Source organism: Lynx rufus, unplaced genomic scaffold (genome assembly GCF_022079265.1).
Source record: "Lynx rufus isolate CCGP_SWC_20201006 ecotype Redwood Valley unplaced genomic scaffold, mLynRuf1.p SCAF_5, whole genome shotgun sequence".
Classification (NCBI taxonomy): Eukaryota; Metazoa; Chordata; class Mammalia; order Carnivora; family Felidae; genus Lynx; species Lynx rufus.
Window position 1 is genome coordinate 5730339 of NW_025814867.1, and position 16551 is coordinate 5746889.

The 16551-nt window shown below is 49.4% G+C and overlaps 1 protein-coding gene across 1 annotated transcript in view; it reads left to right on the forward strand.

Annotated features, from left to right (window-relative positions):
* The window catches only part of ITGA9 (integrin subunit alpha 9), a 345722-nt gene that overhangs the window by 186474 nt on the left and 142697 nt on the right, over positions 1-16551 (forward strand). Inside the window, exon 17 of the mRNA XM_047099700.1 lies at positions 5399-5475. Within this exon, the coding sequence (XP_046955656.1) occupies positions 5399-5475 (77 nt within the window). The remainder of the gene's footprint in view (positions 1-5398; positions 5476-16551) is intronic.

Here is a 16551-nt window from a genome sequence, read left to right on the forward strand (position 1 = left end):
GTCCACCCCTCCCTTGTTCTCTCCTACGGTGTTTGAGGAAGTCAGAGGCCAGGCATTTGCTCAGAGCTCCACCTGGGGCCCCACCGAGGTGAGGCTCTCGTGAGCGCGTGGGGATCGGTCTTACTAGCAGCCTGTCTAGTTTGAGGGTATCTTTCGCACCCCCAGCTGCCTGCCTGCGTCTGACTCCACAGCTTTGAGAAATAACGGCTAGCACAGCCTTCCTTTGCTCGGACGGCACGAGCACCTTTATTGCCGGCTCTGTTTTCTGCCTCTGGTGACTGATTAGTAGGAACCGTTTTAAAAAATAATAAGTGAAGCCTAGAACGCAAAAGATTCCTGGGTAAACATCAAGGGTGAGAGCATTTCTGGTCCTGGGAGGCAGAAGGTCCCTAGAAGCAAGTTTATGGCTGATACTAAAAGTCAGAGGTTGGGGCGCCTGGGTGGCTGAGTCGGTTGAGCGTCCGACTCTTGATTTCGGCTTGAGTCGTACTCTCACGGTTCATGAGTTCGAGCCCCGAGTCGGGCTTGCTGCTGTCAACTCAGAGCCTGTTCGGATCCTCTGTCCCCTTGTTCTCCGCCCGCCCCTCCCCCGCCCCCGGAAATAAATAAAAATTAAAAAAAAAAAAAAAAAACCCTGAATTTGGTCAAGGACAGCCTTTAGTGACTCATGTTAAAAAAAAAAAAAAAAAGTCGGAGGTTGTAAGGGGACGTGAAATGTGGCCTGTAAAAGGCCACCCAGCCCCAGGTAGTCCTGGAATCCAGGTGAGTCCAGATCCCAGTTGCAGTCCCAGGTGGGCCAGCTCAGCTCTCCACTCCGTTGTTCACAGGGGTTGACCTGGATCGCGGAAAGGCTGTCTTGAGGCAGAGGGGACTGTTCTGCGAGGTGCAGGGCCATGGAGCAAACCAAAGGATGCCCTCAGACAGAACTCAGCCACCTCCAGGTGTTCCGTAAAGCAGAACTCACGCTGTGTCTGTGTTTCGAGGAAAACCAGTAGAGTATTTGCCGTCCCGCGATTTTAAAATCTAAAAGGACAGTCAGTACAGACCCTGAGCTAGAAGGAGTTCCTCCACTTTAATTTTATGACGTCTTTGTCGTTCACTTGGTCCTTTGGACGAGCTATCTTTTTAGAAAGCCACTCTGTCTGTATGACCTGATTGTAAATACCAGGCAGTGAGACATCTCCCTTCTTCATCCGGGCACAGGGCTGAACAGAGAAATCTCTGGGACTACCCAGAGCCCTTACAGTGTGTCACATTAAAGACAGTGCTGGATTCTGGAAAAAGAGCCCCCTGAAACGGAATCGGGAAGAGAAACCTTTTGCACTCCCGGTCATGGCATTTACACAAACAGTTTTTTAACACGGTACCAGGTGCCGCGGGTTGCAGACATGATTTACATGTGGCCAGGGCCTCCGGGAGCTTCTGTAAAACTGTGGGAGGAAGAGAAGTTCCGAAATGTTCCTCCTATCATCCAGGCAGAGACCCTTTGCAAAGCCACGTTGCCCATCAGGAAATGCCTCGCTCACATTAGCTTAAAAATAGTCTTCTTGTTTGGTCCCCTTGGGGTGGGATTTCACAAGCATGTATTCCCACCCAGTCCAGTTGTCCCAATTTTCTCAGGCCTCAGCATGGATGTGGTTGCCACAGCAACCCTGTAAACAGTATGTATCTGTGTCAATGATTATATTCATATATCTTAAAGCAAATATTACCCAAGTCCAAGAAATTGACTCTCCTGTGAACACGACAGCTGGAACAGGCGAGGAATCCTACTTCCTATTACATCAGAAGGGAAGATTTTTTTCCAGTGCAGATTTGAGTAGGAGAAATGGGCACCCCAAGGCAGGAGCATCTAGACCAATGTCCTGTCTGAAGTCGGCCTTGGCCAGGACAGCCATTGAGCTGCCGGCCCCGAGTCACACATCCAGGGCTGCCTTGGCCTCGGTGGCCACGGCATTGGGAAGAAAGCGCTCCCAGCTCCAGCCTCTGTACTCTGGCTCAGAGAGATATGTAACTTCAGCCGGGTTCATTGTATTTTTTTTTTTTCTGGCCCGAAGGGAACGAGGAAACCAATAGCCAAATAAATATTCTAGAATAGGAGGCCACGAACTATAGCCTGCAGGCCAACTCTGGTCTGCTGCCTGCTTTTATAAATAAAGTTTTATTGAGACACGGCCACGCCTGTTTCTTTACATATTGCATATGGCTGCTTTCATGCCACTATGAATAGAGGTGCAGTAGAGACCAGGTGGCTCACAAGGCCAAAAGTAGTTACTACATGGCCTTTACAGAAAAAGTCTGCCAACCCTGTTCGAAACGAAGCAGAGTAAGGATTTGGGGAGAAGCTGGATAAAGGATTTGAGAAAGAAAACTGTTCTCCCGAGAGACCAGGGTGAGGAAGGAGCCAACAAGGAAATCTAGTCCTTGGGGCTGAAGAGGCCACTGGGTGTCTAGTCTACAAGTCACCAAAGTCTGAGGCAGGAAACAGCTTTCTCCTGAGAGAAAGGATTTGCCTCCTTTAACCCGAGAGAAATGAGAGACGATGGCTCCTCAGATCTGTTTGTATTTTCCAGAAGGCTTCTTCCAGGTAGACCCAGCTTTGCCAACCAGTAGGTGGAGGCTGGAGGGAGGCGGGAGAGACTGCATCCAAGCCGGCGGGGGATTTGTCCGATTCGAACAGCCAAGCTTGTGTTTGCCCGGAAGACTAGGGAGATGGGGGGAAAAGTGGGCAGAGGAATTTCTTCGGAGGCCCTGGTTGGCGCTGGGGTCGTTCCTGAGAGGGAAATTGGGAGTTTGGCCCATTGGCTTCACAGGGAACCTGTACGCTTTGTACTTAGTAAAGGAGAAGTAGTTTTTACTTGCTTCTGGAAACTCAGTGTTGCCAGTTGGCATTCTGAGGCTTCAGTCTGCCCCTGTTCTGTCCCGGGACATGCTTTTCAGTTCCTCAGGAAACAAAATGGTCGTTTGCCCAGAGAGACAAATCCAGGTCCAAAGTTGAATCTGAGATTCCACTTCAGCCTCCCTGCTGCGTGAGGCAGGTGTTTGATCCCTCGGTCTTTACTGCTCTACCTCTAAGACAAGTGCATCCCCAGCTTGGGAGGGTCTTTGCCTAAAACCTTGGCTTATTTTCCTTTTATGACTGTGGAAATTGAGTCCTGGCTAATGTCTAAGCTGGTACTTTATCTTCTCAGTATAGGTTGTGCTTAATTTTAGCTGGTGAGTGTAAGCGATTGCATAACGTGTGTGTATACGTGTATGTGTGTATGTAAGTATACATACCCCTGCGTGTGTATGCATATCTATCTATTTATGGAAGACTCAGGTCTTGTCTTTATTGGATGGAAATTTAGCAGCACTGGAAGACTTCAGTCAGTTTCAGTGACAGGAAGTAGAGGCAGAAGGTGCAATAGCATTGACCCAGGTCGGGGCATCCACCTTTAGGCTCCCCATTTCAGGGGTCACCCCATCTCTCAGAGCACCGTGTGGTCCTCCATGTGGCACGAAGCAACTTCAACCTGCCAGGCTCTAGGGACCGGCACAGAGGTGAACAAGACCAACAGAGTCCCCGTCTTGATGGAGCATAATTTTAGCAGGGGAGATAAACAGGAACCATGTAGTGATCCAATCAACGAGTCACGACTGAGATGACCAGTAGCAGGAGAAAGTGCCCAGCGTTGCCAGAGCTGACAGCGGGAGCCTGAGCTCCTGGGGAAGGGGCTCAGAGACGTGGTATTGACTTGCTCCTGGCGGGATGGGAGGACACACGGCGGGTGAACCAGGTGGAGGAACTGGGGACCCCGTGACACTGGACGGACTCGTGCAAAGGAGGAGCCTGTCAGCAGGGGCAGAGCTGGCCTGAAGCTTATTCAATTGGGAGGAAAGTCCTCTTGAAGAAAAATGTGAAGTTATGAAAGAAAAAGTTAGGTGAAAGGCCTCTGTCAGGGCTTGACAGCGAGAGACCCTCAGGCTTCGGTTTCGTTAGCTTGATGGTAAAGTCACATTTGGTGCTTTTCCCTCATTCCTGCCCTTGGAGAGCCCGCTTCTCTCGCCTGAGATATCCACGTAGCCCACATCCTCTTCGTCCTGTTCTCTCCTTGCTTGAGATGGGAAACAAAGCGCTTCTATTCAACAGTCTTCTATTGAAGTCTCCTGGAAGTCTGGCTCTCTCCCTGCCCCCAGTAGTGTCCAAAAGAACATGGGAATTTCCTTTTTTGCCCAAGCCTTCCGTGAGTTTCTCCCCCGCCACAATCAAGGCAGGGAATGTTGGCTGGGGCGCTTTATTCTTCTGGAAGTTTGACACAGGAGTATGAATTTCCATAGGGCAAAATTACTGTGTCTGGTAGGTCTAGACTTTCCGCTGGCCAGCAAGTTCACCGGAGTGCGCACTGGCGTTCCGAGAGCCGCCTGGACGTACCCTGTGGGAGGGGAGCAAATCACCGGGAACCGTTTTCTGTGGTGGGGAAAAACCCAGACACGAGCAGTGACAGAGGAGAGGTTTAACAGCGAATGATTTACAACTAAAAAATGACAACAGGCTCTTCTCTCCAGAATCCAACAGTGATCAAAGCCGCTTAACAATAGTGAGCAGCGTCTGTCAGTCCGGAACACAGGGAACCTGCTGTCCGTAGATTAGACACGTATGAGAGCCGGAGAGCAGTCTGAGGGAGACATCGGCAAGCCTGCTTGTGGGCCGTAGGGGAAAGCCGTAACTCCTCCTGAAGTGCCGCTCCCCATTCCCCTGCCAACCCCCACGGGTAGGCCCAGCCCCGAACACAGCGCAGGCCCTCTGGACACACCGAGCGTTAGGCCCCGGCACCGGGTGGGGCTTTGGCCGTCGAGGCCCACTCTGGGTTAGAGGCTGCCTCCCCACCCCCGAGACACGGGAGAGGGTCCCTTTCGTCCCCCGTGTGCTGCCCTCAGCCTAATGGCGTCATTGCCTTTGACTTTTCTCTTTGAAACTAAGATGATAAAATCCCATCGCTCAGGCGGAACCCACGTCAAGCAGAGATTTTCTGCCTCCCCACTCCCCAAGACAGCGGACAGAAGACAATGACCCCGCTGTCGTCGAAGAATTCTTTACACGACCGGACTCTTACAAACTCACGTCTGAGAGCATTAAAAGATCTTCTCACAGGTGGAAAGGACACCTGCCATGTACCCGTGTTGAGGCAACCACCCGAAGAAGCATCTCCGCACACTGAGAAGTGAATCAGATAAGGAACGCGCTCCCCAGTCAAGGCCACCACCGACTGGGCTTTCTTGGAGCCTGGCTTCGTGGGCGGGGAGGGCGTGGGTGCCGTTCCCCGGGAAGAGTTCCCGCCCATCTAGAAGGACGTGGTTGGCTGGTGTGTACTCCTTTGCCGTTAAATCCTGTCCTTCCTGTTCTATCTCCCCCCAGACCGTCTTCGAAAGGAATTGCCGTTCAGAGGACTGTGCCACAGACCTGCAGCTTCGGGGTCAGCTGTTGCTCTCCAGGTAACTCGGGGCTCCTCCCACGACCTCGTTCTGAGAGCTTCCAGAGTGTCTTGCCTCCAGGCCCAAAGCCAAAATGTGCCCATTTCCCCACCGAAGAGGGTCACTAGAGTTGGTGGGTGACAAGGGCGTCTTACAGCTTAAAAGAGTGTATGTTCTGTGAGCATTTTCACAATAGCTGTCATACGGATGGGATGATTCGCTTTTTGTTTTCTTTACAATTCCACATACCTCCCAATGTAGCCCATGTTTCTCATTCCTGGATCTGTGTGACGTGAGGGGAAGGGAGGAGCTATTTTTTTTATTTTTTTATTTTTATTAAAAAAGATTTTTTTTTAACGTTGATTTATTTTTGAGACGGAGAGAGACAGAGCATGAATGGGGGAGGGGCAGAGAGAGACAGAGGGAGACACAGAATCTGAAACAGGCTCCAGGCTCTGAGCGGTCAGCACAGAGCCCGAAGCGGGGCTTGAACTCACGAACCGCGAGATCATGACCTGAGCCGAAGTCGGACACTTAACCGACTGAGCCACCCAGGCGCCCCAAGGAGGAGCTATTTTTTGTTGACTCGTTGTGTTAGGTTGAACCAGAAGAAACTGCCAGTATTTAATTGGGACAGTTCCTGTAATTCAACTTACTGTTATATAAAGATTCTTTAAAAAAAAAAAAAAGAAAAAAACTACCCCCCCCCTCCCGCCACCCGGCACTTAACAGTGGCATTTGCTTTAACAACAGGTAAAGGTTCTATGGAGGAAGGGGGTGAAGGAGAGGGGCAGGCTGTCCTGACTCAAGTAAACAGTCCGTATTGTTTCAGGCTTTCTTCCCACCATATGTGGGTCCCCAGGCAAGGGTAGACCACACAGAGGCCTTCTGTTTCCTCTTTGCCAACCTTTTATTTTAGATTTCTTGTACGACGAAGGTGCTGGTCCTGAGTCATCTGGCCACATTTCAGAGAATGGTGTCCTTTTGGGACAGTTTCTTCTGAAAGATTGTTTTAGCCTGGGGGCCAGAAAGTCTCTCCAGGTGTCTGTTACCATTTCTCACAAAGAGTCATCACTTGTGATAGTTATTCTCTAAAATGTCATACTATATCCCTTGTTTTTTTGTTTTTTGGGTTTGGTTTTCTTTTAATTTTCTTTAATGTTTATTCAGTTTTGAGAGAGAAAGAGAGAGAGAGAAAGAGAGACAACACAAGCAGGAGAGGGGCAGAGAGAGGAGACAGAGAATCTGAAGCAGGCTCCAGGCTCTGAGCTGTCAGCACAGAGCCCAAGGTGGGGCCCAAATCCACGAACCATGAGATCATGACCTGAGCCAATGTCAGATGCTCAACCGACCAAGCCACCCAGGCGTCCCTGGGTTTTGTTTTTGTTTTTGACAGAGAAAGAAAGAGTGAGGGAGGGACAGAGAGAGAAAGGGAGAGAGAGAATCCCAAGCAGATTCCATACCCAGTATGCAGCCCAACGTGGGGCTTGATCTCACCAGGCTGAGATCATGACCTGAGCCAAAATCAGAAGTCGCTTAACTAACTGAGCCACCCAGGCGCCTCTGTCCCGTATTTGTAACCGTGAAAGTTACGTTTGGGTGAAATGTAAGAAATATCCCCTCTTGAACCTCAGTCCAACAGTGCCTCGTCTATCAGTGACGGCAGTGGAATGCTTACTTATGTTGATAAATAATCTATTAGTCATCAAAGGAAAGTAACAGTAAGATTCTTTTGTTTGCATTTATTGGGCAGAAGATGGTGTAATACCCTCCCCTCCCCCAACAATACTCCCCTAAACCACTTAAATGTTAATTCACATTACTTTTACTTAGGATAAGAATAGTGCATTAAAATGGCATGTGTTTCGCCAAGCTTAGAAGATTACTTCAAATGAATGAAATGGATATTGGAATTTTTTAGCATTAAGAAGAATTTTCTGGAAAGAGAAACCAGTTCTACAGCAAGTTCATAAATTATCAGGTCATTACTCTTAGTTTTAAATAGGTCTTCCAAAAAGTGTTTTAGGGAAAAAGTAACATGAAACAAAAATCTATGAATTTGTTTTGTCTTGAGGCAGACTGTAAATGTTGGAAATTTGTTTTGGATCAGAAAACCCTGAGCGGTGGGAAAATGTCACTTGCTCCAAGGTTAAATATTAGGTTACAGAAGTCCTGATGTTCTTGCTGCCCATTAATGGATATGGGCAAATCTATCTCTGTTCAATTATGCTTTTCATGTATTAAGATAAAAACCCAAAGCTCAGGGTCAATAAGACACCTTGTGCTTAAAACTGCCTCCACTGCCCCTCCCTGGCCCCTCAGGGGTGTTGATCAGAATGAGTTCTGCTCTGTGAGCCCATTAATTGATCATTTGAGAATGACGGGTATGATGGCCAGGACCCAGCCCCCCTATGTATCAGCTAGCTACAGCCACAGAAGAATGCTGCGTAACCAAGTGTCTCCAAACTCAAGGGCTTAAAACAGCAATCATTTATTCTCATGGATCTTCAGGTCGGTGGAGGGTCAGATTCAGCTGGATCTTGACTGACTTGCCCGTGCATGTGGGGGTGAACAGAGGGGAGGTTGATCTCTGCTAGGCTCGGGTGATCCACTTTAGCTCCGCTCCATGTGTCTTTCATTGTCCTGCTGGAGCCAGTCGGCCAGCCTGGGCATATTCTTCTCGTGGCAAGGTGACACTTCAGAGGGCAAGCAGAAACATGCAGTAACCCTAAGGCCTAGGCTCAGACCTGGTGTACTCTCACTTTAGCCTTATTCTGTTGGTCACAACAAGTCATATGGTCAACCCCAAAGTCAGGGGAAAGGAACATATTCTGTGCCCCTTTAGTGAGAGGAACTGCAAAGTCACACAGCAAAGGGCATAAGTATAGGGAGGGGTAAATTGGGACCCATGAGACAATCTGCTGTACCACCACATAAAGAAGAAGGCAGCTCTCCTGGGTGGCTCAGTCAGTTAAGGGTCCGACTTCGGCTTAAGTCATGATCTTGCGGTTTGTGGCTTTGAGCCCCACATCAGGGTCTGTGCTGACAGCTCAGGGCCTGGAGCCTGCTTCGGATTCTGAGTCTCTTTCTTATAATTCCGTCATCCTCAACTCAGACATGCGACCTAGACTGGGTGGGGAGATTTTCTGAATCTCAGAAGCAGTGTCCTTGGATGAAAGGTCTAAGCCTCTCCTTAGGATGAGTTATTTCCCGGGAGGCCCCCTGGTCTCTCAAAATAGCCTTTTGTCTGCATCCCCCATTAAACCTTCATTGTATCTTGGGCCCATAGCTGTCCCCAAAAGAGTCATCAGAGAAACATTAATTGGTAATTGGATAGGGAAAGATACAAAACCAAATGGTAGTTCCAATTACATTGCATTTCCCTGGACCTTCATGTAGAGCCAGGCACAAAGTGAGAGAAGGCACAGTCCATAAACTGCTGGTGGAAGCCAAGGTCTGAATTTGGTTGACAAAGGCTTAGTTGCCAGAATCAGAAACAAGCTGCTCTGGTTATCATTTCTGCCCCAGGTGGGTTGCACACCCCTTCATTGTTCAAGTCAAGAACTGGGCTCCAAGCTGCAGAAATGAACAGTGTGTGTGCCCTGCTCTCCTGACATGCACAGTGTGGGTTGGAGAGGACAGCTGGGTGATGGTGGCACCACCTGGTCAGTGCTCGAAGAGAGGCAGATGGGTCATTGTAGGACCAGAGAGCAGCTTCCAAGGGGAGGAACGAAGGGAGTGAGGAGGAGGATGCAGGCATCCTGGGCAGAGGGAAAATGTGAGCAGAGGCATGGCAGTGTGGAGGGCTGATTCCCATGAGATCTGCAGGTGTCTGGAGTGAAGGAGGGGGTCAGGAGAACACAGTGAGAGATGAGGCAAGACTGAGAGAGACTGACGTGGGATGGGTCATTTTGTCCTCTCTTCCACTCAGCAAAAGCTTGGGTTTTGACTCAGCCATCCATCTCAGTTCTTAGTCCCTGGCACGGGTCCATGGGGTGACTGCCCTTTGTCCAGGCACAGAATCCCCTTGGCAGCGTTGGGCTGAGAAGACATGTTTTGTTGATCTCCACCATGGTGTCTCCCCAACTATTTCAAAAGGGCAACTTGGACATGATTTTTGCATTTCATAGCGTCTCTGGAACCTGGCTCTCGTGTTCGCTGTGACCCACTGTACTGAGAAGTTGAAGCCAAGTGGTAACCGAGAAAGATCCTTCCAATGACTGGGCGGAGGGTGCAGACAAGGTGTTGTGGCTGGAAGCAGCCAAGTACCCACCAGACTGAGGAGGCTTTGTCTGGAGAGGATGGAGGGAAAGACATCTGGGAATGATTGGGTCCCCCAGAGTGGCCGGGGATCAAGCCAGGAAATGCTATCTGTGACGGGGACTCATGATGTTTTTATTTTTCTCTCCGGAGAGCATGAATTCTGGCAGGCCTGTTGTCTCTTAAAGCAATCAAACTCTTTAATTAGAGTTCACAGTCTTTAATGGTCTTGAGCCTATTTCCAAAACATGCCATTTCCAAAATGTCCAGGAATAGGGATGAAGCTGTTTAGATTGTTTCTATTAAACAGAACTGAAAACTCCATTTGTAAAATGATGCAACTGTTTTGTTTTGTCTGTCTGAATACTTACAGTACCTAAGACTATATCACGTGTGATTAAGATAAAGAAAGAGAAATATAGACTATGGCAGTTGATCTATCTGTCTATCTAGATGCATCCCATAGGAGACCAGTGGAACATTTCAGTGCCTTCTGGCTCGCCAACTGGAATAATGAAATAACTCTTAAGGGAACTGAAGAGACACAGTAAAATATTTACGAAGTTAGAAGAACCATCTAGTGGCCACATTTAATGGTCCAATGTTTGTAGCCTAGCAATGCTATTACCACAGTGGGGGTGGGGGGGGTCAGGAGCATTTCCCAGAATCCTTGCCGGGGAGACCACTGCATCCCTGAAAAATCAGGCTTCAAGAGGAGGATCGCTGCACGCAGAGAGCTGTTTAGAACTTGAAACAAATTATTCTTCTCAAAAGTAGCAAAGTGGCCAGAATCATCCATGGCACGGCAGGTAGTAGAAGTAAAGTCTACTTCTAGATAAAGGGGAAGAGACCCCTGTTTCTGGAACACCTGCCGTGCACCAGATCCTCTAGAGAGTATTTGGTATACATTGAGCACACCGTAGTGTCTTACCAGCTATGCAACCTTGAGCAAGTTGCTTAACGTCTCTGCACCTGTCCTCATCTATGAAATGGGAGAAATCATAGCAATACCTTAGCAAGTTATTTTAAGTGTTTAATGACTTAAAACATATTTAAGTACTTCCAGAAGTACGTAGCATATAATAAGCACTGACTAAATGAGAGTTAGCATTATTGTTTCATTTAGTCCTCTCCATGACACTGAGAAGTAAATAAACACTATTACACTCTTTTTAGTGGGGAGGATACAGATGCGCAGGAAAGCTAGGTTACTGGCTCAAGTCATTGAGGCTGGGAATGTCTACTGTTTGCTGTTGGGGTCTGATACCACTGGCTCTGGACCAGAAGTACCATGGCTGGGGACCTTGGGGAGAGAGTCATCCTCTGTGTGAGAAGTTCCATTCAGAAAGGAGGTGGAGGGGTTAAAGAAGCCATTTTCAAGATGGCTTCCATCCGTTCCCCGCTCATGCTTCCTCATGTGCTGTCGGACATGTGGAGCTCCGTTCAACAGCTCTTCTCCCTGGAGAGGTCCACTGCCCGTCCTGCTGGGTCAGTGGTGGTCTCTGCATTGAGTCACCCATCCTTAATCCACATAGGTTGGATTTTCCTCTCCTTGGCAGGCCTCGGATTTGACCATGAGCTCGTGGCTGTCACGTGAGCAGTTTCCTCAGTCATTATCATCATAACATCATCATCGTTGTTGTTGTTGTTATTTTATGAAAGAAGATGACTGGAGGCTGGTCAGAAACACGGAAAACGTGTGCCCTTTGCCAGAATATCAACCATGTGATTTACTGTTTCTTTTCTCTTCGCCGTCTGTCCCAGATCTGGGGGAGGTGGGGGGATGCAAAAGAAGTTTGTTAATTGGGAGCAGCTGGCTTTTGCAATGGCTGTTTCTGGAGTCTCTGGAAACAGGGATGGTTTTTTTTTTTTTTTTTTTCAAGGATGTATTCTTGAAAGAAAAATGAAATGCTCCAATGAAGAGGAGTTTTTGAATGAGTCAAAGGACTGCTCATCTTTACTGCCCTCTCTCAGAATGAGTTTGCTTTTGCTCTGATGTGGGTTCCCTAATGGAGGGCAGCAGGCGTGTCTCCCACATTTCAGGAACACAGCAAGGCTGAGTGGACATGTGGGTGGTCCTTTGGTGGGAGTTACCTAAGCAGAGGGTAGGATTTAGGCCCCTGGGAAGGTAATCAGCAGAGTCAGGCAAGCAAAGAGACATTCGCACACTGGAAGGGAGATTGAAAGATGCAGTATCGATCCAGGGTAGATAGCTTCTACTCACCTGACAGGAGGTGACACAGTGCTGGTATATTCATTCATGTGACAAATAATAATAGAGCACTCGCTGTGGATATGCCAGGCTTGGTGGAAACAAATAGGGAAGATTCACTGTATCACAGTGCAACACCAATGTACCAGTTACTTACTGCTGTGTAACAAACAGTGCCAAAACTTCATGCCTTGGAACAACTGCCATTTATTTATCTCCTGGTTCTGTGGGTTGGCTCTTTAGGCTGGGCTCAGCCGTTTGGGCCTGGGGGTCTCCTGGGCTCCCTCATGGATCTGCAGCCAAGGTTAGATTGGCTAGTTGCCTCTGCTTGCAGTTGGCTTATTGTTGACTGGGGTTCCGCCATTGGCCTCCACAAGGTTTCTCATCCTCTAGCAGGCTAGCCCAGGCTTATTCTTACTGTGTGGCGGGGTCTGAAATCTAGAACAGCGACGCACAAAGACTCGTGAGGTCTAGTTTCGTGGCCACATTCTGTAGGCCAAAGCGAAGCCAAAGGGCCAACGGGATTTGAGGGATGGGGACATAAACTTGACTTCCTGATGGGAGGGGCTGCAATGTCACATGACAAAGGATGTGAACAGAGGCCATCAGTCAGTTCGTCATACCCAGCTACCACTGTGGATAGTAGCTTCATCCTGCAAGGACATGCGAAGGAAAGGTGGAAAACGCTCACCCCACAGGCATTGCAGCAGAGGGGTGAAGGGACTGGGGTGTTTGACTCACAGTCATTGGTTGAGGGCTGCTCTCGGGTTGGGAGGGTAGGGACAGTTAATTCCCCGGCACTCCCAACCTGTGGCTGGCAGCAGCCTTGTCCGGCTCTAGAAAAAGACCCTTGGATACAAAGATGCAAACACTGGCAGCTGGAAGTCAGCAAGGGCATTTGGAACAGTCTGAGGGGGGCGGTAGGTGCATGGATTATGTCTGCTACACCCACTTTCTCAAAGAATCTCAGTTAATGAATTTATTCTGGAATTTCTAGCAGGAGTGTTCTACCACCTTTGACTCCCCAGGCTCCTTCCCTTCAACTTCCCGAGAATGCTTTCTTTCCATGTTTTGCCAAATACCCAACATTCTCCATTACTATGGTAACTTTCTTTCCAATTGCGTTTGTCTGTATTCTATTCCTTTGTCTCTTCTCTTGCAAACAGAAGCAAGTATTGCCCATATGTTGAAGAGCATTTGGTTTTAGAGCAAACCCAAGAGCCAGGCACAAGGATAGGAGCTTTGTTCCCATTTTCCTGAGGACAGCAGGAAAGACAGGTAAGGGTGTGTCCATGGCACATCCAGTGGCAGAGGATAAGACCTCTGGCCCCTCCATCATCCTGGGAGGGACCTGAGTGGAACAGGACTAAGTGTTTCTTTGGAGCCCTGACTCCGGCCCAGTCTGGGGATGAGCACAGAGGATCACCCTGTGGCTCTGAGAGGCCGTCCCCATTAAAGTGACTCAGGCAGGGCAGAAACAAGCCCAGCTCACAGGTCCTTCGTGGTTGGTGGCTTTCATGGACGTACTTGGAACCATAGGGTTTCGGGTGTAGAACAGGAAGCCGGTAGGAATTTGAGTCACTTACCTGAGGTCAAAAAGAAAGTTAAATGGCAGTGGCAGGAAAAACACCTGCTGGTAGGTTCCTGAGTCCCAGTCTAGCGTCCTAGCCATTAGACCCATGGCCTCTGTCTTTAAGTAGCCACGGCAGCTTGGGGAACCTGGCCTCGCTTTCACGCCCACCAAGTGGAAATGACTTGAGGAACTTCCTTCCTATCTCAGGGAGGACCTGATTTGTAGTTTCCTAAACGGCCTACCAGCCTCAGCGTGAGGTTGCGGACAGTGGGTCACTGATTCTTTGAGAAGGTGAACTCAGGGTCACCGCCTGAGGAACTGACCGTGTTCCCTTGTTAGGCAGATTGAAAACATGGAGGGGAGGTCACTTCGTGTTCGGCACCACCTACCCCCCCTCCCTCCCCCCGCCCAAGAGCAGCAGAAATCTATCCCAACAAACACTAGATTTCAGGGACAGCCCTCCCCCAGCTGAGCACACATGGGGATTTTCCATCTGGATGCTGAGAGGTTGGGGAATCCAGAAAGGAGCTTACGGATCCTGCTGAAGGCAGGCTTGTGGGTGACCATGGCAACCACAGATGCTGCTGGGAAAGGGCTTGCACATAGCCCACCTCCCTCCTGAGCGACCTGGGGAGGCTGGGTCTACGTCACAGGTGTACCTAATAAAATTTTATTTGGTAGCATTTTCCTTGGCTTTCAAATACAGCCAACCGTCGGAGGTTTTATGTGGAAGCATCTTTCCCACAGGGTCCAAGTGATATGGCTGTTACTTTCCTTCTCCGTGGACATTTAAGCCACGAAAAGGAGCAGCGAAGAGAAGGTGGCAGCTAGATCCTTTGCTTCTCAAGCCGAGAGCAGACAGGCAGCCACCTGCTATTTCTGTGCTAGGACTTTTGCAGTGTGTCCTGTGACTGGGTCCGTGGTCTCTTGCCACAGGTAAATGTCCCCCCCGCCCCCCGCACAACTTTTCTTGTTGCCTTGGTACACACACCCTTGGTAGCATCTTTCCCCAGTTCGTTCTGAGCCATCTGATGTGGCCCCTGGCAAATCAGAAACTGGCCTTGCTGCTCTCCACAGAGGAAGAACCACAGACAACTGCAGCTGAGGAGGGACCATCCTTTTGCTTTGTCCCCTGCGGCTACTGGCTCCTCCCCCAAGGCCAAAGGTGACAAGCTTGGGCGTCGCACGTCCTGCCCGGAAGTCACGGATCCTTGCGATTGCCCTGCGAACGGAGATGCTGTGTCAAGGGCTTCTGGATTCCGTGACCCTGCTCCCCTGACTCCATTCTGGGTTATCTTGACCCAAACGTGATGAGGCTGGCTGGCCGGCTGCTGTTGGGGCCACCCCCGGGTCCCTTTTACTGTGCAGCTGCCGTAAGTGCTGGCTGCTAAGAGCTCCCAGCTGCCCCGCCTCTGGTCTGGAGAATGGCCCTTTCTCACAGCAGTCGCCCTGCCTGGGAGGTTATACCCACCCCGGGGCAGCTCTCAGCCAGTGATGGGCTCATGTGGGGTAAAAACAGCCAGCCTCCCCATCTCAAGTGCAGCTAATTCCATGCTGTACCTCGTGCCCCATGTGAACCAGGCCAAGGCTAGACCCTGCCCAAGACCAGAGTCCTGCTCAGCTCCTTCCCCGCCTGTCCTCCTTCCATGGCCCCTTGCCCCTCAGGGCATCCCTTGATAGAACCGCCTGAATCCCCGGGAGAGACTGCTTCCGGAAAAACCCACCTGACGGGCTGTAGCACTTAGACCTCAGGTTTTATTTGTCCATTCTTAGATCTCTTTCTTTAAGACTGTGAGTTTCAGGAGGAAACTAAATCTAATGTATTTGTCAGGTATCAGTGGGGGGGGAATCGTTGCCAATGGACTTTTCACCTGCCCTCTCAGAATTGGAGAGGTTTTAGGGATTTTTAAAAACCAGGCCTGTGGAGTGACGTGTAGGAGGTCCCTTCAGGGGGTGAGTGGGATTCTGTGTCTTTAGGATTACTTCTGGTTGCTTTGTCCCTGGGACTTGTTTTTTTTTTTTAGAGAGGGTTATGCAGGGGCGCCTGGGTGGCTCAGTCAGTTGATTGTCTGACTTCGGCTCAAGTCATGATCTCGCAGTGTGTGAGTTCAAAGCCCCGCATCGGGCTCTGTGCTGACGGCTCAGAGCCTGGAGCCTGCTTCAAATTCTGTATCTCTCTCTCTCTGCCTCTCCTCCACTCACACTGTGTGTGTGTGTGTGTGTGTGTGTGTGTGTGTGTGTGTCTCAAAAATAAATAAACATTTAAAAAATAATTTTTAAAGAAGGAGGACTGTGTAGACACAAGGGATAACAGGAGAGGGGTACCCCTGTGAGAAATGGTTTTCACTGCAACATGTCCTGAGTGGTAGAAACGGAAAGCAGTTAGAGTCCTCAGGACATGAGGGAACACGTGATACTCAGATGGAATAAATCAGCCTTCCTCGCCGGGAGCACTGGGCTCTTTTTTAGAATGTTTCCTGTGATAATGAAATTTGAACAAGACGTGAATGCCATTACTTCTGGCAACAGTTGTGTTTCTTCAAGAAGAAAACTGAAAGACAGTTTTTAAAGCGTTTCCTTTTGTCCCCGCCCAGTGTGGAAAAACACAAACAATTTAAGCTTCTAAGCCAGGGAGAAGGTTCTCACTTGCGGACCTCCCCGCCAGCCTCCCCAGGTTCATTGTTAGTCCAGGGACAGTGGAATTGAGGTGAAAGAAATCCACAGCAGCTGCAAATACCTTATTGTCCGTCCTTCAAAAATGTCGTTCTTGTCTCTCCTCACTCCCCCAGTGTGGCCTCTCCTTCCCATCATTAAACCAGCCCCCCCACACCTGCCCACAGGACAGAGGCTCTAGCCTGGGTTCACATCCCCTTAGTGACCTGTGCATAGAGTCTGTGGGGTCTGTGAACTTGAAGAGGAAAACAATCAGATCTTTATTTTCACTAGCTCCAAGCTGAAATGCAGCATTTTATTCGATTATGAACATAGACCCCAAAGCATAGGAATACTAGCAGGACCTGTGACTGTCACACATAGAAATCACTGATGTTTT